This window comes from Bos mutus, chromosome 2 (genome assembly GCF_027580195.1).
Source record: "Bos mutus isolate GX-2022 chromosome 2, NWIPB_WYAK_1.1, whole genome shotgun sequence".
Lineage (NCBI taxonomy): Eukaryota > Metazoa > Chordata > Mammalia > Artiodactyla > Bovidae > Bos > Bos mutus.
This window is the reverse complement of record NC_091618.1, coordinates 46,836,030-46,863,872: the sequence shown is the minus strand read 5'-3', so window position 1 is coordinate 46,863,872 and position 27,843 is coordinate 46,836,030. Positions and strand designations below refer to the sequence as shown.

Genomic DNA, 27,843 nt, shown 5'->3' with positions numbered 1-27,843 from the left:
TCGTTACGACCCCATGGACTGCAGCACACTCAGCTGGCACCACCTGGGAAGCCCAGGAAGTATATGACAGCTTGTGACAAAGTCTGACTGTGGTGTCAATTCTAGTCTCTCCTGTGATGTCAGCATCCTCCCTGTTTGGTGAAAACTCCTGGGAAAGGAGGTGGGTGTATGACAACTGAGCTCCTTTTGAACAATCTGTCCTGAAGCACATCTGAGAACGTGTCTCGCTGCATTTGCTGTTTTTCACTGCCCATAGTGTTCACAGTAATCAATATACCGAAGTGCCGTGTTTTGGGGTGGCATATTCTGCTAGTCTTCAGGGAACAGAAGGGAGAAAGGAGGAACACGGAACTGGCAGCCATGCAAGAGCGTGGGCACCGTTTGTGGGCACCTGTTCTCTTGACCCCAGGAATAGAGAACCACGTGCAGTCTTGCTGTGTGTGTGCCTACCAGGCCAGGAACACCTTTGTTGGCAGCAGAAATAGTTGAGAAATGGGTGAACTGAAGCCCCTGACTAGTTTTGCCCTGGGCCCAAGAATTCTTGGCAATATATTGGGGAGTGGACTAGAGATGGTTCCGTGGTAATAGTATAGTACACCCGAGGTGGATAAAGGGAGGTTTTCTGCCCTCCACCTGGTGGGCGCAATCCTTTATTCCAGGGCAAGGGATGTTGATGCCTAAACTCTGAGCAGTACCGGTGGTCTCTCCCATCAGCACCTGCTCCCAACTCAGGGTCCACACAGCAGCCACTAGGCACTACGAGGCTGCCAGGCACTCAGCTAGCCTTCCTCCCATGGTCACAGTTCTTACTCCTGATGCCACAGTAAGGAGCAGAGCCCAAGATGAGGGGAGATATTTGTACATTACCCTTTCTCTTTAGTGAAATAAATGGTAATTGTTTATATAGGAAGTCTGGCTTTATGGCTTCTCATTGACATGCTTTAAGCTATTTGATACAGGCCAGGAAAAGACATGACTGAGTGACTGAGCAACAACAAGGAGAGGTGAAACATCCCCTTTTGTTGTTGTTGTTACAAGTTTAGTTGCTAAGTTGTGTCTCTTTGAGACCCCATGGACTGCAGCACACCAGGCTTCCCTGTCCTTCACCATCTCCCAGAATTCGCTGAAACTCATGTCCATTGAGTCTGTGATGCCATCCAACCATCTCATCCTCTGTCGCCGTGTTCTCCTCCTGCCCTTGATCTTTCACAGCATCAAAGTCTTTTCCAATGAGTTGGCTCTTCACATCAGGTGGCCAAATTATTAGAGCTTCAGCATCAGTCCTTCCAATGAATATTCAGGGTTGATATCCTTTAGGATAGATTGGTTTGATCTCCTTGCAGTCCAAGGGATTCTCAAGGTCTTCTCCAACACCACAGTTCGAAAGCATCAATTCTTCAGTGCACAGCCCTCTTTATGGTCCAACTCTCACATCCATACATGACTACTGGAAAAACCATAGCTTTGACTATACCAACTTTTGTTGGCAAAGTGATGTCTCTGCTTTTTAATATGCTGTCTAGGTTTGTCATAGCTATCCCCTTAGCATTCAGTAGAATCCTTCCTCCGTAGCCATCTCCACATTTCTTTTTAAAATTATTTTTTTATTTTTGGCTGCATTGGGTCTTTGTTGCTGCGAGGGCTTTTCTCTAGTTGCAGTGAGTGGGGGCTAGTCTCTAGTTGTGGTGCGTGGGCTTCTCGTTGCGGCGGCTTCTCTTATAGCGGAGCTCAGGCTCTAGAAGCGCAGGCTTCAGTAGTTGTGGCGCGAGAGCTCAATTGCCCCACGGCATGTGGCATTTTCCTAGACCAGGGATCAAAGCGTGTACCCTGCCTTGGCAGGTGGAGTCTTCACCACGGGATCACCAGGAAGTCCAGTCTCCACAATGTTTTTCTCTCTCAAGGGACCGGCGGTCCAGAGGCTCTGCCTCGTGCTCATCCTCCTGGCGAGCACGGGCTGTGTCTGCTTCCTGAAGCTCTTTTTCTTCCACTTGGTTCTGCTTGGCATCCCAAGAGTTAAAGCTCTACATGGAAGCCCTTCATCCGCCAGAAGGTCGTGAAGCAGAATTGTCTGGGATCAGATGCTCACAGGCAGTTTCTCTCACTACGGCCTCCCTGAGGCCAGCACAGGAAGATGAAGTATGGCCTAGTTTTAACTCTTTAACATCTGACTCTGGCTGCTGTTGGAGATCTTGTTCATCTCCCTTTGAAATCCTACCTTCCCTTCCTCAGTATCTGCCAGTAGCTTCTGCTCTCCAGCTTCTCACCCAGTGATAGTCCAGTAGCTGCTCCCCATCAGGGCATCTTTATTCATGAAACACACCCGACTCTACATGGCTCTTCCGAGCTCTCAAATGAAGCCGTTTTGTCTCTCTGTGTCTTTGCCTCCACATTTAAAGAAGTCTTTCACAGAGAAGAACGTGATAAATCTCTTCCTGCGGAAGTGCCTTTCTGATTCTTTTTATTATTGTTATGATTAGTCCTCTATAGAAAGGAATCAAGACAGTGGAAACATTTTTATAAAATGACACTTTATCTCTGTGATTAACTGTATAATAAACCCTAAAGCCTGGGCCATGGTAATCTTCCTCTCCTTACACCTTATTGCTTTAATAATAAAAGCTTTTTTACGGCAACAGGATAAAATTTTACTATCTAGGCAGTTTAGATAAAATGAGAAGATGTGTTTTTGGAAGGATAAAGGGCACGTCTGAAACATGTGAGGTCAGCATGGGTTTTTTTGTGAGCTCAGTTTATGTAGAACATGTTTGATAGTGTCTGTCTTCAGTCTGGTGCCTTCCTGAGGACTTTATCCAGCTATTTAGAAAACTTTCAGTGGTCAGCAGAAAGCTGATTAAAGACTTCCGTGTTTCTTCCAAGTGTCACCTTTGAAAAGCAAATATACCCCAAATCTAGAATCGCAGATGATTAGTGTGGGGAAAGTACAAATTTCAATAATTTATTACCCTCCCAATTTGCAAACAGAATCATTCTCTACATGTTTTGATTCTGAGCCAAACCCTGTGAGGTTTTGTGAATATCATTGTACTTTTATTCATAAGCTTGTGTCTCAAATGATTAGATTCAATCAGTGACAAAAGTTATATAAATTTTTGCATAAACAGGATTTATATGCAAGCACTACAATATACCAATTAAGGAGTTTCATTACTGTTATGCTGTAGAAAAATGAATATGCTGTCTTCCCTTCCATTCATCACTATCAAGCCGTTTTTGTCGAGCAGCTCACAATAGTCTAAGATCATAAAGTCTAAGAATGGAAGTTTTTTAAAACTCCATCAGAGTTTCTCTGAAGAATGGATGATTAAGCAGAGACCTGAAAGATGCCACCAAGTGAAGGAGATGAAGAAAGGCAGGGTTGGGGAGGAAAGGTCTTCCAGCAACAGGAAGGGCATGTGCCAGAGCCCTGTGGTGAGGGGAGAGAGGAGCTCATACTTCCCAGGGTGTCTGTTAGGACGCTTGAATGAACTCACTGTAGTGATGCACTGGTGCTCTCCCTAATGTGCGGGGCACAGGGCACACTCTCGGGGTGTAAGTTACAAACAGCTCTCATCTGGAGGCTGCTGTCTGTCTACACACAGTGGTACCTTGAAAGCCCACACTTGACCTTTCTGCTTCTGCAGCAGGGATGGGACAGTGACACTGATTTTTCTGTGGCTCGTCAACTCTCCAGTGCCATTCCTCCCTCCTACCCTCCCTGTCTCCTAACACTCCCTCCTGGATTTTGCCCAGCACCCTCTGCCCTTGCCCAGCCCACAGAGTTGTTTCCCACCAGACACCCCTTCAGTGTGTATCTCTGTCCTTGTGTCTCTAAGAAATTTTCGTGGGACTTGTGAATGGCACTGATGAAATTGCTCAGAAAGTTGGACATGACACCAGGCACTGTGGGTATTTAGAAGGTGTTAGGCTCGGGGACTTCCCTGGTGGTCCAGTGGTTAGGACTCTATGATCTCACTGCATGGGTTCGATCCTTGGTCGAGGACCTAAGATCCTGCAAGCCTCAGGGAGCAGCCATAAAGGTGTTAGACACAGCCTTTCCGCTTGGACCTTCCTTTGAACTGGCTCTCAGCATGCTATGATGCTGTTTCCTTGCTGTCTGACAGCCTGCCAGAGGACTGGCCAGCCTCCACTGTCCCATCCTCCTTTGCAACTTCCACATCCTCTTCCCTTAGTCTTCCCTTCCAGAAACCTGCTGCCTTGAAAGGACAGAAGAATACAGTGGAATTCTCAGGTTCACCTTACTGATTCTCACAGGAGAGGTCCTGGGGCACTGCCTGGGGCCAGCACCTTAATCCTGCTTTGCATCCGGCTCATATATTCTGAGCAGGGTCCTGATGCAGCAGAGATCCCTTGGCTCGCCTTGATGCATGAGTTTTGAAAGCAATCATACATAGCAGTGCTTGAATTGCTAAGATGCTTGAGGACGGTCTTTTTGTTGAAATACCCAGAGGAGTGGAGGCATAGTTTGATGCCAACTTCACAGGCTTTTCACATCCTCCAGTTCAGTTCAGTTCCTCCAGTTGGCATTAAACAGATTAACAATTTATTGTGTGTGGCCTTCATCCCTCCTGTTGCTAGCCCAGGAGGCCTGAACTAACCGTGGTGTGAATGTCCAGCTTTGTTTAATACATGTTAGACCTAGGGATACAGATTATACCCCAAATGTCCATCTTGTAAACTCTCTGAGCACATAATTATGTTAACAAGTTTAATCAACAAAAATTAACTATAATCTTATAGCTGATAAAGAAATTAGCAAAGGCCCCTTCCTACACCATCTTCCTCACCCAGCACATGGACAAGCCACAGGGTCCATGGTCCTGTTTGGGGACTGAGGCCATGGGGATTGTGGAGGCTGTCATGGCTTTCTGACTGCAGTCTGCCCTGTCCCGTCCCTTGAAATCTAAAGACACCCCATCTGGTATCACGTGTACCTTGCATTAACTCAGGACTTGGAGACTCTAATCTTAGCCTTGTGGTTGATGGAGGGTGGGGAATCCTAAGTTCCTCTTCTCACCATTGTCATTTTCTTCTCTCTCCATCTGTGTTTCACTGTTTCCCCCATAAGCTCAACAGGTCCTCTCACCTTCTTCCTCTCAGCTCCCCCAAAAGAATGTAGGCTCCACAAGGATGGCAGGAATCTGGTTTTTTTTAATCCACAGCTGTATCCCCAGCCCCACCCTCAGCTAATATCTGTCCAGTGGCTGAATGATGTGTCAGTCTCTCCACAGACTAGAGTTTCCTCGTGCTCTTTGTGGCGTATCCTGTATAGCCACCCCAACTGGGCAACCCGGCTTCACAGTGCTGATGAAGAGAAGAGAGCAAGTCTCACATGACCTGCAGCCCATAAGTCAGCAGAGTCCCAGCCCCCTGGACTCCAGTTCCATGTGTGCAGAAAGTCAAAAGCCCTGAGATTTGTGTTAGTTCAGGGACGTGGGCCAGACCCCCCACATTCTCACCTGCACTCTGCCTTCAGGCTGTGACCTCTTCCCATCTCCTCAGCCCTGCACTGATGCAGACTTGACACTCAGCCACTTCCTCAGTCTGTGTGTGTGAGGGTCTATGGGGTATGTGTGTGTGTGTGTGTGTATACACACACACTCAGACCACTCACACCAAGTGTGGTGAAGGTCTGGATGCCCCAAGCAAGGCTTACCTCACACACCTCACAGTGGACACCTCACAGTAGCACATGTGGTCCTCCTGCTTCTGGAAGCTCCTTTGCTCACCTCACTACCAGTCATTTCTCCCAGCCTCTTCACCCTTACACAGCTCCCACCGTCCTGGCTGACTCTCTCTCTTTTCATCTCCCTTTCTATGTTGTTAAGTTGTGTCCAACTCTTTGCAAACCTGTGGCCTTCAGCACACCAGGCTTCCCTGTCTTTCACTATCTCCCAGAGTTTGCTCAAACTCATGTTCATGGAGTCAGTGGTGCTCTCCAACCATCTAATACTCTTTCGTCCCCTTCTCCTCCTGCCCTCAATCTTTACCAGCATCAGGGTCTTTTCCAATGAGTTGGCTCTTCACATCAGGTGGCCAAAGTATTGGAGCTTCAGCTTCAGCATCAGTCCTTCCAGTGAATGTTCAGGGTTGATTTCCTTCAAGATTGACTGTAAAAATTCAAAGCATTTTCTCAGGCAGAATAGCTTAGCGTGTTGTTGTCATTTGGGCTCCTGACCCCAGATCTCTAGGTTCTCACCTAAGCTCCCTACCAGCTTATCCATTACCCTTGTTTTCCTAAACTAGCATAGAATTGCCCACTGCATTCACTTGACCTCTATGTAGCTGCATTTGTGAACTTTACAGGAAAGCTAAATATACCTGATAATTGCAGGAGTACAAGCCTATTGACTTAACCCAGCATTTCATACAATTCATGAACATATGCTGGTTTATGATCTCCAAAAAGAAACACAAGAAACTCGTAGCAAATAGATACCTCCAGGCACGGGGACTGAGTAAACTGGGACAGGGATGGGATAAAGACTTTCTTCTCGCCGTCCATCTTTCTGCGTCATGTATTTCCTATGTTAACACACTGACATCATATGTACTTAATGTCAATAAATTAGGCACAATCCTCTAATATGCTAATTCCACCAAAATGGTCATAGCCAGTGACCTTCAGCCACGTGTCTGCGCTTGATGGTTTAGGCTTCAAGCCCAGTTCTGGAGAATTTGCCATTCCTTGTTCACGTCAGCTCTTTCCATTAGGATTTCCTGGTTGGAAAGAGCCAAGCTCTTCAGCAAACAGTCATTACTCTCTAAGTGCTTAGGTTATATCACTGGTTGAGGAGCCCTAAACTCTTAGACATAGATACATCCCAGGAACCACTTCCTACCTTGACAAATACTACACAATATTTTCTCTTAAGGGGAAAAGACTTTCAACACACTTTAAATTTTAAAAGTACATCTGATGGAGAACAAAAAGTACATCTGTTGGAACAATCTGAGTATAATAAAGTAATAAGTGTATTGAAGTACATTAAATATGGGTTCATAATTAAACTATACAAACCAGCAAAAAAAAATCATCTAATTGATTACTTTTGCAGGAACCAACTATTGTTTTGAAAACTGATAAATAAAAGGGGAGAACCAAGCATTTATCCTGACTCATCTATGCAAACTGTACTTCATGATAACCAAATAGTTGGTAAAGGAAATTTCTCTTTAGGGAAGTTTTCAGTAAATAAATGAAAGATTGACAGAATTCAAATATTCTCATTTTTCAAATCCTGTTGATCTAGGCAATGACCACCAATAGCTACTAATATAATAATCATTAGAGATGTTCATTGTATTTCCTTTACATTTATTTTGAAATGTAGAAATCTGAGCACATTCAGGTTTTATTTTTTTTTCAAGAGGAATATTTATAAGTGTGTCCTGTTGTGTGTCTGCTGACAGAAGTATATGAGATCAGATCAGTCGCTCAGTTGTGTCCGACTCTTTGCGACCCCATGAATTGCAGCACACCAGTCCTCTCTGTCCATCACCAACTCCCGGAGTTCACCCAGACTCACGTCCATCGAGTCAGTGATACCATCCAGCTGTCTCATCCTCTGTCGTCCCCTTCTCCTCCTGCCCCTAATCCCTCCCAGCATCAGAGTCTTTTCCAATGAGTCAACTCTTCGCATGAGGTGGCCAAAGTACTGGAGTTTCAGCTTTAGCATCATTCCTTCTAAAGAAATCCCAGAGCTGATCTCCTTCAGAATGGACTGATTGGATCTCCTTGTAGTCCAAGGGACTCTCAAGAGTCTTCTCCAACACCACAGTTCAAAAGCATCAATTCTTCGGCGCTCAGCCTTCTTCACAGGCCAACTCTCACATCCATACATGACCACAGGAAAAACCATAGCCTTGACTAGACGAACCTTTGTTGGCAAAGTAATGTCTCTGCTTTTGAATATGCTATCTAGGTTGGTCATAACTTTTCTTCCAAGGAGTAAGCTTCTTTTAATTTCATGGCTGCGGTCACCATCTGTAGTGATTTTGGAGCCCAGAAAAATAAAGTCTGACACTGTTTCCACTGTTTCCCCATCTATTTCCCATGAAGTGGTGGGACCGGATGCCATGATCTTCGTTTTCTGAATGTTGAGCCAAAATCACTGCAGATGGTGACTGCAGCCATGAAATTAAAAGACGCTTACTCCTTGGAAGGAAAGTTATGACCAACCTAGATAGCATATTCAAAAGCAGAGACATTACTTTGCCAACAAAGGTTCATCTAGTCAAGGCTATGGTTTTTCCTGTGGTCATGTATGGATGTGAGAGTTGGGCTGTGAAGAAGGCTGAGTGCTGAAGAATTGATGCTTTTGAACTGTGGTGTTGAAGAACACTCTTGCGAGCCCCTTGGACTGCAAGGAGATCCAACCAGTCCATTCTGAAGGAGATCAGCCCTGGGATTTCTTTGGAAGGAATGATGCTAAAGCTGAAACTCCAGTACTTTGGCCACCTCATGCAAAGAGTTGACTCATTGAAAAGACTCTGATGCTGGGAGGGATTGGGGGCGGGAGGAGAAGGGGATGACAGAGGATGAGATGGCTGGATGGCATCACTGGCTCGATGGACGTGAGTCTGAGTGAACTCCGGGAGTTGGTGATGGACAGGGAGGCCTGGCGTGCTGCGATTCATGGGGTCGCAAAGAGTCGGACACGACTGAGCAACTGATCTGATCTGATCTGATCTGAAGCCAACTTTTTCATTCTCCACTTTCACTTTCATCAAGAGGCTTTTGAGTTCCTCTTCACTTTCTGCCATAAGGGTGGTGTCATCTGCATATCTGAGGTTATTGATATTTCTCCCAGCAATCTTGATTCCAGCTTGTGTTTCTTCCAGTCCAGCGTTTCTCATGATGTGCTCTGCATATAAATTAAATAAGCAGGGTGACAATATACAGTCTTGACAAACTCCTTTTCCTATTTGGAACCAGTCTGTTGTTCCATGTCCAGAACTGTTGCTTCCTGACCTGCATACAAATTTCTCAAGAGGCAGGTCAGGTAGTCTGGTATTCCCATCTCTTTCAGAATTTTCCACAATTTATTGTGATCCACACAGTCAAAGGCTTTGGCATAGTCAATAAAGCAGAAATAGATGTTTTTCTGGAACTCTCTTGCTTTTTCCATGATCCAGCAGATGTTGGCAATTTGATCTCTGGTTCCTCTGCCTTTTCTAAAACCAGTTTAAACATCAAGAAGTTCACGGTTCACATATTGCTGAAGCCTGGCTTGGAGAATTTTGAGCATTACTTTACTAGCATGTGAGATGAGTGCAATTGTGTGGTAGTTTGAGCATTCTTTGGCATTGCCTTTCTTTGGGATTGGAATGAAAACTGACCTTTTCCAGTCCTGTGACAGAAGTATATAACATAAAATAATTTCTCCTGAAATAAGAAACAAATCTGAATTTAATCAAATTTCTATATTGTAGCAAATTTATAGAAAATAGAAAAGATTGGGTTAAATAATACCATGGACGTGCAGTCTGCAAAATTAAGACCTTGAATAACTCTACAGGACATGTAGCCTGGTTTTTTTTTAACAAATAAATTTCAAAGGAAAAAAAATAAAGAGAAATAGGAGGAAATGTATAGATTACAATGGATATAGGGGACAGTCAACCAATTGTCATGAATAGGCCTCATTTAGATCCTGGTTCAAACAGTTAAAAAATAAAAAACTATGGAGCAATTAGGAAATTTTGAATACTGAGTATATATCTGATAACATTAAATTATTGTTAATGTTTTTAGGTATTGTAGTAATACTGTGGTTACATCCCCCCAAAGTTTTTATCTTTGAGCTGTCTATATTGAAATATTTATGGTTGAGATGAAAACTTTAAAAGTCTGGCATCTCTACTTATATACACATAAAAATCTGTGAGAAGATATATAAGTGATTTGTGATGTGTTGATTCTGGAAGGGGAGCAAGGAGTTAGGATGAGAGAGGAACTTTTGGACAGATAATTATTACTTTTCCAGATCATACCTTTTCAAAGGACTAACCAATAAGTATATTAAATATAATGGAAAAGGTTAATTTGACCTTGAAATGCTTATTTGGGTGAACAAGAAAGCATGGACTCAATATAGAACATGTGGATGGATTGACCCAGACCCATGTTTCCTAGGACCCTCTGCATCAGAACTGGGCCCTCTCTCTCCCTCCCAGACCGATTCTGGCAGAGTGAACCATAGCGACATTTGAGAATTACAGGCCTTGATAACCTGAGTGCCAGCTTTTTAGATACTTATTATATTGTTTTGGAACTTTGAAAATTCATAGGGCAAAAATACTCCCAAATTGAAATTCAAAGCAGTGCAATTCCGAAAGTCTGAAAAGGCTTGTGTTTTTAGATTTGCTGACAATGATTTAATCAGCAGATGTCACTGTGTAACACTGGGAGCATCCCTACCATGTTGCCTCATTTTTGGAAAGGCAGAGCCTGCTGCTGGCATTGTAACATAGAAATATTTATGGTAATCTTGTATTTTGTTTAATGAAAATAATTTTTCTTTTATTGCCTGTGCCTATTAAAAGTTTATCTTTGATTAACCATTCTTTGCTTTTGTTTTTTTTTTCCCCCCAGCATCATTGACAAAGAAGTTTCATTAATGGCAGAAATGGATAAAGTTAAAGAAGAAGCCAGTAAGTAGACACATGGTTGTTCGACAAGGAGCCTCCCAATCAGAAGTAATCGATAGGTCAGATGACAGTGATATAGATTCTGAATAAAAGTGAAAGCGTTAGTCGCTTAGTCATGTCCGACTCTTTGTGACCCCATGGACTGTAGCCCACCAGGCTCCTCTGTCCATGGACTTCTGCAGGCAAGAATACTGGAGTGGGTAGCCATTCCCATCTCCAGGGGGTCTTCCTGGCCCAGGGACTGAACACAGGTCTCCTTCATTGCAGGCGGATTCTTTACCATCTAAGTCAGATTCTGAGTGGGGGCCAAAAGGATGGAACAGAAGCACCCACTGAGCAGAGGGCAGAATATGCATGCAGCAAAAAATAGGTGTCACTTGGGTTTATTTAAAGTCCAAGAGACTTTTGTGCCTAAATAGGACTACTTATAATTAACTGGGTTTAAAATGATATTGAATATCAAATTTTTAAAATATAAGTTTTTAAGCCTTATAGTTTACAAATATTGCTATTTTACTTATATAATCCTTTTCACTTGTTCTTTCAACTCACTCAAGTTTACCAAATTCAGTTCCCCTAAAAAATTTGTTCTATTTGAAAGTTACTTCAATTCCCCTTAATATTTTGAATTACATTTGTAAATTTAATATAGCTTATTTTTTTAAGCACTTCAGAAACCTGAGAAGGCAAACTCACAAAGCTAACCAGCAAAGTATTCCAAGCTCTTAAGCAACACTTACAAGATTAATAATTCCCTGGTGACTCAAATGGTAAAGAATCTGCCTGTAATGCAGAAGACCTGGGTTCAATTCCTGGGTCGAGAAGATCCCCTGGAGAAGGGAATGGCAACCCACTCCAGTATTCTTGCCTGGAGAATTCCATAGACAGAGGAGCCTGGTGGGCTGCAGTCCATGGGGTTGCAAAGAGTGGGACACCACTGAGCAACTAACACTTTCACTTTCAGAGATGTACTAAATGAAATTCTCTTAAAACACTCCAATTCTGTTTACAAACTCAGTCAGATTCACTGACACCTAACAACTTAACACTCCAAAAGAAATGTTTTAAATTGAAATCACAAGTGAGATTGCTTTAAGATACAGAATATTCTATATATAAAATAATGAACACACATAGGCAGTCTTGATCATTACAAAATTTTTTCTAAATTTAACACAAAATATTAGTACTCTGGGTTTGATTTATTTTACTATTTTTACACCTATTTCTAAACCTTTCCACTGTTGTAAAGTTGCTCAACAGCCAGTAGGGTGGATTTGCCATCTCAGATAGGCTGAGATTCATGAGTTGGAAATTTCAGCTGAGACAAGACTGCTTAGTCAAATTCAACACAAGTGGACATGTTGATCCCTCTTTTATTTTTAAATTCATCTGCTTTGTTAATGGGAAACCTAAGACCATATTTTTCAGCTGGGATTTAGTTTTACAATTTTTATCTTCTAGGCATTTTAAATTCTTCATCCTTTCCCAAATCTTATCTCATAAATTGGATAAATGGCAGTCTGCATCCCCAATCAGCTTTCAGCTAAGTTCCTGTACTTTTGACTTCAGTGCTTTTTTTTTTTTTTTTTTTTTTAAATCAGTGGAGGATCAGACCAAATTCTTCATTCTTTTAATATTTTTCTTGCCTGGCCCTTGGCCATAATTCAGTAGTCATTTTATGAAAAATAGCTATCATTATTTTGTTAGACGACTTTTCTAAATAATTTTAAACAACATTTTAGAATCTAAAATACAGCAGGTTTTATTAAATAAAACTAAATATGATCCAGGGTTAAGCTGTGGAATATTTAGATATTTTCACAATCCCTTTGATTGTGAAAATATTTTATTTTTATGGAATTTGTTGATTTCTTCAGTAGCAGTAGATTACCCCATGACGGGATTTTCCCTGTTTCTTGGGTACAGCTTATTTTCAGTTCCATTTCCTAATGACAAAAATGCTAACTTCCAACGCAAACACAAATGTTTCTCTAGCACCAAAATAGAAAGTTACTAGCACATCACTTTCTCAGAGGTTAACAGAAGGCTTCAGATTTCAAGTGTTCATTCTTCCTCCTTGGGACAATAGTGTTCGATCCCAAGACCTGTGGGATTTGGGGCATCTCTGGAGAGCATCCCTATTTTTAAAACTGATTCAGTCAGTGAGCATTTACTGTGTGCTCTGTATGTGCTAAGCACTGGTGGAGAGTGGGACACGCAGCAGACAGATACGTCTGCAACTGCAGACTCAGAACCGTCAGGCTAGCTGAACCAGCGAGATGGGTTCACAGGATACCCCTAACTTCAAGAATCTGTCCTGGTGTAGAACTGCCCAGCGCCCTGGGGAAGCCAGTTCACTTACCTTGGAGGTGAACAGAACTGAAATCACATCCAAGTTCCACCCATTTTACTGGCTGTGTGACCTTGAACTATTCTGTGATGTTCTCAAAGCCAGATTCCTCATCAGAAAAGGGGACATAACACACACAGCTACCAAACACTTAAAATGTGGCTAGGCTAAATTGAAATGTGCTGAATGTAAAATGCACACTAGTTTTCAAAGACTGAATATCTTAAAAAAAAAAAAAAGTAAATATCACACCCGTAATTTCTGTATGGCTGACCTGTTGAAAGAATGATATATTGTGATATACTAGGTTAAATAGAAAGTTATTAAAATTAAAAATAAAAGGAAAGGGGGGCATAACATTTGTGTCTATCTCAAATAGTTATTGTAAAGAGAGAAGAAGACACATGTCGGACACTTGGCACAGTGCCTGATGCAGTGTGTCCAAAAGAGAAAGCCCATCTTAGTAAAGAAGTTAGTTCAACCCCCTGAGAAAAACAGGGGTCAGATGGTAAGTTATGCAGCGTCTCAGGTGACACACGTATGTTAACTGTGAGTCTTCTTTACTGAGAGAAGAAACCATTAAATCTCTCTATAAAGTACTGAACTGTCTTTGTTCGTGCTAAGTCACTTCAGTCGTGTCCAACTCTTTGCGACCCTGTTGACCACACCCCACCAGGCTACTCTGTCAATGAGATTCTCCAGGCAAGATTTCTGGAGTGGGTTGTCATGCCCTCTTCCAGAGGATCTTCCTGACCCAGGGATCGAACCCGCATCTCTTGCATCTCCTGCATTGGCAGGCAGGTTCTTTACCACTGCACCACACGGGAAGCCCCAGATTGTCTTTACAACCACCATTTGAGCCTCCTTATCTATGGTCTCAAGATGTTTTCCACATTTTCCATTTCCTTCACATGATATAAACCACATTTCCCTAATCATAACATAAGCTTCTCCATTCCTCATGACACCTAACACAAAGCTGGGAAGACTGTAAGTACTTAATTGTGTTAAGTGAATCATTATAGTTAATTCAGTATCCATGGGCTGTGGGATCCAGTATTAGTGAGCATTAATGCAACTGCAATAAGAGAATAGATAAATATATCTCACTTTATTAATAGTATTTTTAGTTAGGGTTTTTTAGTATACTAGTCAAAACAGTTCACATAGGCTATTTCATTTAGTTCCATAATAATCCTGTGAGGGGTATACAGTTATTACATATTACAGATGAAGAAACTGAAGATGCTGTAGTGCTATGATCTCAAACTTTGGCTGCCCAGAGAATTGGAGGCCTAGACAAGCATGTTCCCAGAGTGTCGAATTTACTAGAAATGGGAAGAAAACATTATATTAATGGAACACAGATTTATTATGAAGCAAAATGCAAAATTCACCAGAATTTTTAAGGAATCAAAAGGATTTCAAAGACGCTTTGTGTTTAAAGAGCTACTTCTGCCCCAGCTCCTGGTCCCCTACCTCCCAGGATTTCAAGTACACACTCTGCTAAGGAGTATTATTCGAGAAGCCCTGAAATTTTCTATGGTTCAGGTAATATGAACAAGCTTCTAATGTATTCCAGAAACTTGAAGGAAAGTATAAATCCTATTGAGGAAATGGATTTCAGCATACCAGATGACTGTTTATAAAACTACATAAATAATATTAATTGAGTCTTGAATGCAGTGAAATCTAAAGCCATATGGAACTGTCTCCTTCTACAAATTTCTCAAAGGATGGTGCTTTCAAAGCATACTTATTCTATTTTAAATTATAGGATCAATGAATTTTAGGAACTGATCTGTTTTGGTTTTGCTTTCTGTTTCTGTCATTGATTTTTCTGAGGTGAAAATGTTGACTTCTCCCCCAGAAAATATTGGCTTTTGATCTCAAATTTTAGGGCTTTTTCATAATGGAAATCTTTGAAATGTTAATGAGACTATATGTAAAACTCATCCCAGCACTTGCTGATGCAAAGTATTCATTCCCATGCACATTTGCATGAGTGTAAACTCGGAATTTATTGGTGATCTTGCACCTGCATTCCTATTTTAGGGCCCATTTGTATCTATTTCTACCAAATCTTTTGTTTGGTATGAATGCCCAAATTCTACGTAATCAAAAAGAACAATCACCCCTAATTGTCACCAGTCCCACAAATGATCCGTTAAGAAAAAGTCAGATCTGTTTAACTGTGTAGTCACTCGGGGTCTACTGACCCCTTACTAGCTGCTCATCAAATCTGGACCTTCAGAATTTCTCATTTATCTTACTTTGCCAGAGGAAAGTATCTCATTTCATCTTCCTACTCAAGAATCATTTTCTCACTCTCTAGGCTTTAGTCCCACCCATATGTTGAATTATAATGGGAAATAATTGATTAATCAAAGGTATGCCTGAGTGTATGCTAAGTCACTTCATCTGTGTCCAACTCTTTGTGACCCATGGATTGTAGCCTGCCAGGCTCCTTTGTCCACGGGATTCTCCAGGCAGGAATACTGGAGTGGGTTGCCATTACCCTCTGTAGGGAATTTACCCACCCCGGGATTGAACCTGCATATCTCATGTCTCCTGCATTGGACATCTTTACCACTAGCACCACCTGGGAAGCCCAATCGAAGGTATGAGTCCTAGGTATTCTTAAGTGGCCCTGTAGAAAAGGAACTTCTGCCTTTCTTTGCATATTCCTGTTAAGTAATGCACTGATCCATTCATTGGAATCTTTCATTCAGCAAACATATTGGGCACGCACTGTGTCCTAGGTCCTAGTAATCATAAATACAAAGAACTAAATGTGCAGTTTCTGAATTGGAAATGCCCACAGGGGCCAGGAAGGTAACATTAGTGAGTCAAACAGGGTGCGTGGGGGCAGAGGAGCAGTGGACTAGGGCACACTGGGTGTCATGCTCCATGTAAACATGGCAGCGACCCCTCAGCTCTGATGGTTTTGATATGGGAGTGCTTGGCCAACTGTGGCCAGAAATAACAGCCAGAAATCCAGCTTTTGAATGGAATATCTTAATTTTCAAATATGGGCAATTTATTTGTAAACGTAATGTGTGGACCTGATGCAAAGAGCCGACTCATTGGAAAATACCCTGAGGTTGGGAAAGATTGAGGACAGGAGGAGAAGGGGATAATAGGGGATGAGATGGCTGGATGGTATCACAGATTCAATAGACATGAGTTTGAGCAAACTCTGGGAGATCGTGAAGGACAGGAAAGCCTGGTGTGCTGCAGTTCATGGGGGTCTCAAAGAATCAGATACACCTGAGCGACTGAACAACAACAATGTGTGGACCAAGCAAAATATATGTACCCTGTCACCAAAAGTGATAGTGGGCTACCTTTTTGTGACTTCCAGTGTGACTGGGTAACCTGGGACATCATTCAGTAATACGATGAAAATTCCTTTGCCTCCCATCATCAGGACAAGCTTTCTCCAGCTCCTCTGTATCCTGAAATGCTACCAGGCACAGCTCAGCCTCTGCCCAGCTACATGGTATTGTAAATGGGAGGCAGGGGGCATCCCAGTAAATAATCAAAGCATGATTAGAGTAGTCTGGCAGATGATTAGGCTTTAAGAGTTACAGATCAGTTATTTTACTGACATCTTGACACTGGTATCAGCATAAAAAAGATGTTTCTCAGCCTGTCTGAAGAATGGTTTATGGTTTGCAGGAAATATTAACTCTTGATTGATTCTGAACATCTTTGGGGGTTTTTGAAGTGACTATTTTGGACATTTATCAATTAAGAACTCTTACAATGGGAAATCACATTGTTTGCTGGGCATGTGCTCTGTGAATCTGGTCTAATAAAGCAGTTGACCTTTGTTCAGCTGAGACAGGAATGTGAATTCCGTGTGCATATCCTATTAGTTAGATGGACTTTTGTTATAACTCAAAATCTTTGTCCAAAAGAAATGAAGGCAATTCATATGTGACTGGAATGAGAGAACTGCAAGTCTATGTATTATAAAATCAAACTTCTTATTTAAATCTCACCCAATGTATTTGTATTCATTGCTTTGATTGCTTTGAGCTCCATGATCTTTTGGGGAACATACACAGACATATAAATTAACCTGTGCGCTTGTACATCTACTTGAACCTTTAGTTCATCTGGCAAGTGTGTGAAATGTGATGCTGAAAACTCCTTTGTATCTTCTCTGTATGTGCAGATGCTAAAGAGTGCACATGAATTCAGTTCAAGCAGGCTTTGACTCTCTCTGGAAATTTTTCCATTGTGGACACGTAACAAAAACAAGACACTGTGGTCTGCAACTTCTCTTTGGTTGCAAAATGGAAACAAATCTGCAGAGTAGCAAAAGCAGAGGCATTTTCTAGCTCACAGAAAGCTAATAAAGGAAAACTGTTATGTCATATTTCAATAACACAGCTAGTTGCCCTACATGAATATGTGTTAAGTTCAGAGAGTCCAATGTTCAAATTTAATAGTACAGCACACACAGAAGAATGGCTTTTGCTTAGTGCACTCCTGTCTTTGCAGTATCATTCAGATAGGATTTGTATGTTTCTTTTCTTGGAGATTGTTGTTCTGAGTAATGCACAAATCTGAAAGTCCAAATTAAGTAAGTGAGATCAGATGCCAGTGGGGAAAATGAAGAAGATTGTGGGTGTACAGTGAATCAGAAAGGACCATGTTTGGTTTGACGCTTGGTGGATAAAGACATATGGAAATGAGTGGTTGGTGCTGAGCACCCAGGGACAGCCCACCTCAGTGACCAATTCAGAAAACAGCCATGGCCCAACAAAGTGATCAGTCTGCAGACGGAAAACTAATCCAAGAAATTAGGTCATTTAATATGTCTAAATCCTTGGCGTTAACGTATTATTCCTTCTTATTCGGCAGTGGAAATCCTGACTGCTCGTCAAAAGAAAGCAGAAGAACTAAAAAGACTTACTGATCTAGCCAGTCAGATGGCAGAGATGCAGCTGGCCGAACTCAGGGCAGAAATTAAGGTCAGTTCTAAAATATCACAGCCTGAACCCTGAGCCAGAGTTCTGATCCCTATTATGTTTGTTCTGCATCCACAGAGCACTGCTCTCTGAGGATCTAAATCAGACACCCCGCTCTCTTTCACAGGGTTGAAATCGAGAATACAGAAGGGTAAAGAACCACCTAATCACTGTATTTAAATATACTATGGGTTGAAGGGATATAGCATTACAGAGGAGAGGTACAGGCTATTGAAAGTGACCCAAATAAAATGTATTCAACCATAAATTATATCTGGGAAAGGGGATATTATTTTCACCATATGTAATTTATGCATATAAACCGCACACATGTGAACACAAAGTATGAACCTAGTATAACAGTGAGGATTCTAAAGAACGCGCAATATGTGGCAACTTCTTCCCTGTATCCTTTTCTAGCTTACTTGCCCTTTTATTAAGAATACCATGCACAAATATGTATTTATTGGATTTCTTCAATGGCACACAACAGAAGCTGACTCTGCTAACCTCTGGAACAAGTAGAATTGGAAAAAATACGAAAGTAGCTCCCCAAAGCAAAGTGTGCTCTGAAGACTCCAGGCTACAACTGGGCAGGAATGTAGGCAGCAGTAATTACCAGACACTCTTCCAGGCACCATCCGAGTGTGACCTCCAGATGTCATCACCCCCTGAGCCACCCCTCTCTTGATTCAAATCCCAGAGAGAGACTCTGAACTGCCTCCATTTGGGTCACATCTGCCATTTGGCCAAGAGAGGTCTTGATTGACAGATCCACCAATGCTGTGAATCTTCAAAATTGTGTTGGGGTACAGTTACCAGAAGGAGAAGTTGTCACCAGAAAGGCAGAAAAAGTATCTACAACAAGATAGGAAGTCACAGTTAATAAATTTTCCGTACCCTCTTTTTCTCTAGTATACTAAACATACACATATACGCATGCACCCCTGCTTCTGACCAACTTCCAGGGAACCGGGGAGCTCTGAAGTCATATTTGTGTGTGTTAGTCACTCAGTCGTGTCCAACTCTTTGTGACCCCATGGACTGTAGCCCACCAGGCTCCTCTGTCCATGGAATTCTCCAGGCAAGAATACTGGAGTGGGTTGCCATTTCCTTCTCCAGGGGATCTTCCCAACCCAGAGATTGAACCTGGGTCTCCCACGTTGAAGGCAGACACATTTGCTGCTAGCTTTCTAAGTAGGGTTATCTGCCCATCCCAGCATAAAAGTGGTTGGGGATAGTAGAAAGTGGCAAGTAACTCTTTGGTCCCCTCTGTCCTGGTTAGACATGAAAGGGAGCCCTGTGGAGGTGAGGACTTCCCCTGAAGCTTCTGAAAAGTTCTAGAGGTCTTTCCCTTCTCACCTGCCCTCCTGGTCTTTGTTGCCTCCAACCAGTCGATTGTAATGGCCTCCCCAACCAGCCTTTCTGCCTCCACTGTCTTCCTCCAGCTCAGTCATTCACCCTAAGACTGGAGTTGTTAGAGCAGATCTGGTCTTCCCCACTGAGGGCTACTCTTCCATTCAGAACAAAATCCACCACCAGACTCCAGTATACATTGTGTGAGCACGTGTGCTAAGTCACGTCAGTCGTGTCCAACTCTTTGTGACCCCATGGACTGTAGCCCGCCGGGCTCCTCTATCCACAGGGATTCTCCAGGCAAGAACACTGGAGTGGGTTGCCATGCCCTCCTCCAGGGGATTTTCCCAACCCAGGGATCAAACCTGCGTCTCCTGCATTAGCAGGCAGGTTCTTTAGCACTAGTGCCACCTAGGAACCCCCAGTAGGTTCTGACCATTGCTAATTAGTTTCAGTAGAAGAAACCCTTCATCTTGTGGACACAGATGCACTTCCAATGTCACAGACATTCTCTGGTCCCCAAGCAGATTAGAATAGAGAGTGGGGCTGGCTGGTGAAACCTGTCCTGATAACCAGAAAGACATCCTGGAAGGCAAAACAAATAACAAACACTTATTTTGATGACTGTGAAATTGCCAGCTTCCTGCTCTATTGAAATCCACTCATCTTCTAAGTTTCATTTCTACCTATCAAAACCCTACTCTTCGTAAAATGGTTGATAGCTCAGGCTTTGGAATGCAACAGCCCAGCTCTTGCAAACTTGGATTAATTACATATTCTCTTAGATTCTTAGAACCTCATTTCCCCCTCTGTAAATCAGAGTTAATAACAGTACTGACTTCATAATAATGTAATCAGATAAAAATGAGATTATCTGTTAAGAATTTGGCCCATGTCTGGTAAGTGTTCAATATTTTTTTAATGTTCCAGCTCAAATGCTTCCTCTTACATAACTCTTTCCCTAATTCCCCTCAGCAGGAAATAATTTCTTTCCCTTTCATATTCCTAAAGCACCTACTACATTCTACCTTATATTTTATTTTATGATATCTGTCTCTCTTGCCACATGGTGAACTCCCTGGTAAACTCACAGAGGGACTGAGTCATAGTTATTTCTGTATTTCTCCCTCTGTCATCTGCACATAGATCTTAATTTTAAATGAACTGAGAAGTAATCTCTTTACCACTTCCCTTAACAGCACTTGAAATTCTACCATTCAAGATAATGGTTTCTAGTTACTAAAGGCTTTTTGGACTTACTAAGTGTGCTAAGTTGTTTCAGTCGTGTCTGACTCTTTGCGACCCTGTGGACTGTAGCCCACCAGGTTCCTCTGTCTGTGGGATTCTCCAGGCAAGAATACAGGAGTGGGTTACCACGCCCTCCTCCAGGGGATCTTCCCAACCCAGCGATCGAACCCATGTCTTTACGTCTCCTGCATTGGCAGGCAGGTTCTTTACCACTTCCTGGTCCCCTATTAAAAATGGAGATGGATGTCTAGGAAGGTTGACACACTTTCTCATGAGGAATGATAGCTGAGCAGGCCATTGGGCAGATTAGCAAGACGGCCAGAAGGGAATCCCATAACTTACAACAGGACAGGAAGTGCCAGAAAGAGGGCGTAGGATGCTGAAAGGTTAAGTAGATGAGTCCAGACACTCATCTTGCCTGAACCACAGTTTTGTCTAAGCCCAGGTAGGGTAAAGACAGGACCTGCATGAGTTCCCAAGAACAAGAAGGTGATTGTGCTCCAGGACAAAGCCAAGCCCGCTTGAAAGGCACCTCCCAGCACAGAGTTGCCCTGCTCCCCACCTGGTGATGCTCTCACACCGACAGCAGGGGCGGGAGAACAGAGAAAATGGATCAACAGCGTGTCTCAGTCATTTCTGTCATCATGGGGTTCTGTCTCTTCCCCGCAGCACTTTGTCAGCGAGCGTAAATATGATGAAGAGCTCGGGAAAGCTGCCCGGTTCTCCTGTGACATTGAACAGCTCAAGGCCCAAATCATGCTCTGCGGAGAAAGTGAGTTCTGCATACTTGCTAAATAATTCTGTGTGAGTAAGGCTGGCACTATTGGAGTCAATATGGGAAATGTCAGGTGTGTGGTCCCCCAGGAGCCTGAAGTGAGGTCTAAAGAGGTTTAATGATCTAAGGTCATGACATGAGTCACTAAAAATGTCAAGATCTGAACTTCGAGTCTTCAAATGCCACTGCCCATCAGTAAATCCCCAGGATTTATTAAGCAGAACAGAACAGGTCAACTAGTTTATACCTTTTGCAAACTTTTCTTAAGCATTGCCGGATCAAGTGTCTCTGATTTCAAAAGTCTGGTTCTACAGAGACCTGTTATGGGAAGAGCAAGTCTTCCTAATAAGTCTGGGAACAATGGGCTATTGTCGTGAAAGGCCCAGCTGTCTGTGTGTGTGTGTGTGTGTGTGTGTGACACACGCACTGCTCAGCAGTTCCCAAGCCTCTCCCTTAATTAGAGCAGTTAACGTGCAACAAAATTGGCTGATTCTTTCCCCCCTGCTCCAGCCCACCCACTGAGGGAGGTGGGAACCTGCATTAAAGTGGCTCCAAGGACAGTCACAAGGAGGTAGGAAGGACAGATGAAGGACATGGAATATCCACAGCCTCTTAGTGAGCTAAGAAATGGAGATCTGACTGCACTTTTTTTTTTTTCAAAGTGGAAATTGCATTTTTTCTCTGAGTATAAAAAATACAATCTTGATCTAAAAATTACACAGCCATATTAAATAGAACATGACATTACTTTTGAGGCTCATTCACACTTTTATGCACATATAATCTATTGTGTAAATTATGCAGTGTATTTAATTATACTGCATTTTATTTACTATACTACATGACATACATATATAGTAAGAGAATTTGCTCTTATCATTTCACAATATATGGTTGACATTTTTCCACGTCAATATATTTTAACCCATAATTTACTTAAATATAATTGACATAAACAGTCCCAGGATTGTGGCCATTTAGATTGCTTCCATCTTCTCACCATTAAAATAACATTGCTGTGAGCATCCTTGTTCACCTATCTTTGACAAATATCTGAATTTCTGATTGCCTTTCTTTTAAATTTTCTTTTTTTTCTATAGACTTCCTCTCTTATGAAAGAATCTACTCCATTTGCCATTCTCCATCCCCAGATTTTGTAGAAAAAAGCCAGACTATATGATTCACAGTTGGAAATTTAACTACGCAGACTAGTTTCCACCTCAGCTTGATAATGGGCTAGCCCCTGATGCCAAGAGACCCCACCATCTGAGGAGGGGAGGGCAGTGCAGCGTCCCCTGCTCTCCTCCAGAGCACACCAGTGCCACCTAGTGGGAGGAGCCATCCCTCACCAAATCCCAAGTGTCCACACTGGAACCCAGCCTCCCATGTTGGGAGACAGTGGTCCTCAAAAGGCCCTTTACTTCTGAGCTTTGTTGAGAGCACATTGGAATCCCACAGCTACTGAACCCTAGAAAATGACCCTAATAATGACCCCTAGAAAACTGAACATCGTTAGCAAAGAGGCACTAAAATCCCCTGGTCCTGTTTGGACAACCCCCAACATGCCATCACACCTGACCTGTCAGATGAAGGGCCTGGAGATGTATCCGTGTCCTTTCCATTTCTAATGTGCTGTGATCCCTACCCATGCTCCAGGTCCTCAGGAAGAATGCTGGGATTAAGTCTAAGCCAACACAGGTAGCAGAGAAAATTGCTTTTCAAAACTGGTGACCATTTTTAAGATCCAGAGGTCTTGCTGTCCAGACTGGCAGTCAAATTCTGGTGAACTATGACAGGAAGATCATGAATATATCCCTGAGTTGATTCCCTCCAGCCCCAATTCAGTATAATCACATAGAAACCATCCCGTCAAAACCACCCCTTTCAAAAGCCAGCGGGAGGGGTGATAGTAAACATTGAACAGACCTGCCTGATCCCTGCTGGGAACCTGTCTGATAAGCCTGGGTTGACATTAGCAATGGAGTTGTTGCAGATTTGCAGTGGGGTTCTAGAGTTGATAAAAAATGATAATATAGCTCTAATGGAAGATAGAAGATGCATCTTTTGGGCTGGCAGGCCTGGCCTTAAAGTTGGGGTGACAAACCCCGGGTGACAAAATCCCTGACACCCAGCATCACTCCATCCCCATGTTCTCAGAACACCGTGGCTCTGACCGGCCAAGTGTGGATGTACCCCTAGGTTGCTCTTCATCTCTGCAGCACCCGCTGGTCCAGGGATCTGACAAGAACAGCAAAAATGGGTTTGGTAATGGGGAGCCCAAGGGGCAGAGTGCATTTGTGGACAGGGCTGAGAGGGTACTTTGGGGTTTCATTATCCCTCTTCCCCAGGTGGTTCTCAACCTAAAGAACAATATTAAAGTTTCTCAGATTTGTCTCTTTTCCTACAAATGTCTCCCAGCTTGAATGATTATGCTATTCACTAATTCCCACAGAAGATATTTTGTGGTTCCAAGCACCTAAGTGCTTTTTCAAAGACATCTTTTTTTAAAAAAAGTCTTCCCTTACGGTTTTTATGAAGTTCCTGCCAACTTCTCATCTTCTAACAGATTACTGAGTGAGTAAGTCAGCAAGTGAGTGTTAGTTGCTCAGTTGTGTCCAACTCTTTGCAACCCCACAAACTGTAGCCCACGAGGCTTCTCTGTCCATGGGATTTTCCAGGCAAGAATACTGGAGTGGGTTGCCATTTCCTTCTCCAGGGGATCTTCCCAATCCAGGCATTGAACCTGGGTCTCCTGCACTGCAAGCAGATTCTTTACCATCTAAGCCACCGGGGGAGCCCACTGAGGCACAGCCCCTAACATCAAGCACTTCTTGTTGCAGTTACACATCCAAAGAACAACTATTCCTCAAGAACTCCCTGCAGCTCCCTGCTGCCACTGCTCAGCGCTCACGCAGCCACCTCTGGGAAACAGAGTAACTTTACCCGAAAGTCTTCGAGTCACAACAAGCCCTCCGAGGGTAAAGCAGCAAACCCCAAAATGGCAAGCAACCTTCCCAGCACCGCCGACAGCTCTCACCAGGCCGTGCCGGCTAATAAGCAGGTAAGCTGCCCCAAGGAGGCCACGCTGCCCAACCTCCAGGGGTCCCGCAGACCCTGGTGCCTTGCCTGGGCAAGAAACCACCCATTTGCAGTGGAAGAAAATAGCCACTGCTAGTCACCCCTAGGCTCCATCTGCCCCCAGCAGCAGCCTGACTTGTCGAGCCTCCATTTGCCTGGCCAGCCTCCCTGAGCTCCCCTAGTCCATCTGGTCCCCTCACAGGCACTCTCCCCTGTGGAGGAAGTGGTCTTCACACACTTGACAGCATTAGCAAGAATCCTTCTACATGAGATGGCATTTCTCATGACTTGAGTGCCACCCAGGTACTGGTAACTGGCCCACACACGGAAAGGACTCACAGACATGGGAACAAGATTGAGAACCAGGCTATTGACACCATTAGTGAGAAGAAATCTGGCATGTTTTTTAAGATCCTTTAATCCCATTTATCTTTAATTTATCCATAAGAGGCCAAAGTTAGTTCAAACTGCTCGCTCTTCTCTTGGGCTTTCAGCATGCATTTCAAAATGACATTATTAATTCTCATTACAATGACCCTTAAAAACAGAAATATCCAAAGGACAGTCTTCTCTCCTTCTGCTTCTCCATTATATTCTTGAGAAGTGATCCCCGCTTATTAAAGAATGACCATGAAATGGGATTTGATGATTCAGAAGTTGGGCATGCTATAAAGATATTTTTCATCATCTTTCAGAAAGAGAGCTTGAATAAAGAGACTTTTTTTTAAGCATTCCAAAATGCTGGTTTTCTAACAGATGCCCTGTTGGCTTTTGTGGTCTTGGTCTGTTAGAATTCTCATTAGTAACTCTGACAGGCATTTCTCTAGCCCCAGATGTCTTCATGAACTTTAAAATCGCACTTTGACAAGGAGTGTTTCATACAGTCCTTGATTCAAGATCATAATCAAATCTGTTTCACTGTCGTTGAAATACACCTTCACAGATTTTGTTCCTTGCTCATTATTAAACCCCATGCTAAAATTAAGTCCAAAATTTAGTTTGAATTTCTCTGTCACAATTTATTTAAAAACAAAGGAGGCCAGATTAAATGTTAACCACATAGATACCTTTTCAGTGCTCACTGTTTTATTATTTTCAGCAAAGCATTTCAGGTGAAAGCATGTTTAAATGTGAAAATATATCTAAGTCCAAGAAAGGCACTTGTGCTGGCCCCATGCCTTAGAGTAAACCCTTGTGGCCCTCCCCAGCCGTGGCCCATGGCCCTCCCTTCAGAGTGAGACTAAGAGATGACTACCCAGAATCTACGCTCTCCCTTCTGGAAAGTTCTCCGAATACCCGAGATCCTGGAATTCTGTTCCCAAATGCCCCAAGCCTATTCTCAGGGTCTGTCTGGACTACTTCCCTGGATGTATCATAAGTTACAAATATATCAAGTTCTTAGTTTGTGCACTGTGATTGGATGGTATTGGTTTAGGACAGACCCACTGCTAGTAACTCAGGGCCCAGGGCAGGAGTGTAAAGGCGGAGGCCCACGTCCCATGTGTCTGAATATTGTCTCTTCCCAACTCTGGCTTCATCCCACATTGTGAGGGAGCTGTGCACAGAGACAGGAATGTGGACACGCCTGCCTGCACACCTAAGCTTCGTCCCCACCTCCACAGATAATCACCCTTTAGACCTAGGGGTGTGTAAACTGGTAATGATCATGAGAATGCATATATATAGTCCATACAGAATGTCCCAGAAATATGTATGGTAGAGAACCATCATTTCCCTGCCTCTGTGTTACTTTTCTTTATGATTTATTTCAGGTTTATACTTGATGGGTTTTATTTGGCCTGGTTCTGGAATTGTCTGTCTTACACTTCTGTAACCTCTCTTTCAACATCAGATATTTTCTTGAACTTCCATTTACAAGACAGTCCACCATTCTTTTAAGCTTGAGGGTTTTATCAGCTTGACCTTATTTGCATGTTTTCACATTCTTCTGGGGTGTAAAAAAAAAAAGGTGACCTGTGACTTAGAGGTTTGGTTTCCCTGGTTTGATGTCATCTGGGGTTTGTTGGCATCTAATATCTACCTCTTTTCTTTCTTTCTTTCTTTTTATAGAATGGGTCTTCTAGCCAAAGACGAAGATTTAATCCGCAGTATCACAACAACAGGCTAAATGGGTCTGCCAAGCCCCAGGGCAGTGGTAATGAAGCCGATCTGATGGCGAAGAGCAACAACCGCCACGAACACAGAAGACAGCCACACAACGGCTTCCGTCCCAAAAACAAAGGTGGCGCCAAAAACCAAGAGGCCTCCTTGGGGACAAAGACCCCTGAGGCCCCCGCCCATCCGGAAAAGCCCCGGCGAAGGCAGCACGCCGCGGACAACGCGGAGGCCAGGCCTTTCCGGGGCAACGTAGCCAGGGTCTCCCAGTGCAACCTCTGCCCCACCAGAATAGAAGTTTCCACAGATGCCACGGTTCTCTCGGTCCCGGCTGTGACGTTGGTGGCCTGAGCGTGGAGAGAGGGGAAAAAAGGCCGTTTTTACTCAGTTGCGGTTCCCCGCAGGAGGTGCTGACCCAATTCGCTGCCAAAAGAGAGTCAATCTGAATACACAAATCCTGTACGGCTGTGTCATCCTCTCTTAATCATTTTTACTAATTCTAATAATCAGCTCTAGCTTGCTTCATAACTTTCATGGCTTTGCTTGATCTGTTGGCGCTTTTTCTCATCAACACATTGCAGCATTTTAGCCAGGCAGTATTTACTCATTTGTTAGGAAAATCAAGATGTGGCTAAAGATCAGAGGCTCAGTAGCAACCTATGTTGTAGCAGTGATGTCAGTCCATTGATCGTCTTTAGAGAGTTAATGTTGGAAACAAAATTCTTATTGATCAGACAAACATGATCTGCTGAAGACACATGCGCTTTTGTAGAGTTTAACATCTGGTGTTTTTCTGAAATATATATATATATACATATATTGCTTTATTTGAAACAAATTAAAATATGCTGCATTTGACACCTGGCTTGGTTTTTTTTTTTTTAATTGAAGCCCACTTTATCATAAAATGTACCATGAAAACTTAAAGCGGTTGTGGCACAGAGCTTTGAACAATGCTCTTTTCTCTTGGAATAAGGGTCCTTTTGGAAGAAAGAATTCCTTACCATAGCCTTGCCAGTACCTTACACATATACAGATGCACATGTACCCCAATCGTCTTGGACACGACTTGGCAGTTTGGAAACCTTGGTTGCAAGTAATATAAACCTCAACTCAGCCTACTTTAAACAGTAAAGAAAACGATTAGTTCAGTGGCTGAAAAACCCAGCATAAAATTATGCCTTGGGTCCAACTGAATCAGGATTCTAGCTCCTTTCTCCTGATTATCTTAGCTCTCCCTTCCTCCTTAAGCTCACATTGTGTTC

The 27,843-nt window shown here is 42.9% G+C and overlaps 1 protein-coding gene across 6 annotated transcripts in view; it reads left to right on the top strand.

Moving 5' to 3' along the window:
• Positions 1 to 27,436, top strand: part of SPATS2L (spermatogenesis associated serine rich 2 like) — a 191,534-nt gene extending 164,098 nt beyond the window's left edge. For all 6 annotated transcript variants that reach the window (XM_070388528.1, XM_070388523.1, XM_070388536.1 and 3 more), the window contains 5 exons: positions 10,616 to 10,674; positions 17,900 to 18,009; positions 21,280 to 21,382; positions 24,226 to 24,446; positions 26,534 to 27,436. In XM_070388528.1, coding sequence (XP_070244629.1) covers positions 10,616 to 10,674; positions 17,900 to 18,009; positions 21,280 to 21,382; positions 24,226 to 24,446; positions 26,534 to 26,929 — 889 coding nt within the window. In that variant the 3' untranslated portion in view covers positions 26,930 to 27,436. The remainder of the gene's footprint in view (positions 1 to 10,615; positions 10,675 to 17,899; positions 18,010 to 21,279; positions 21,383 to 24,225; positions 24,447 to 26,533) is intronic.
• The last annotated feature ends 407 nt before the right edge of the window (positions 27,437 to 27,843 follow it).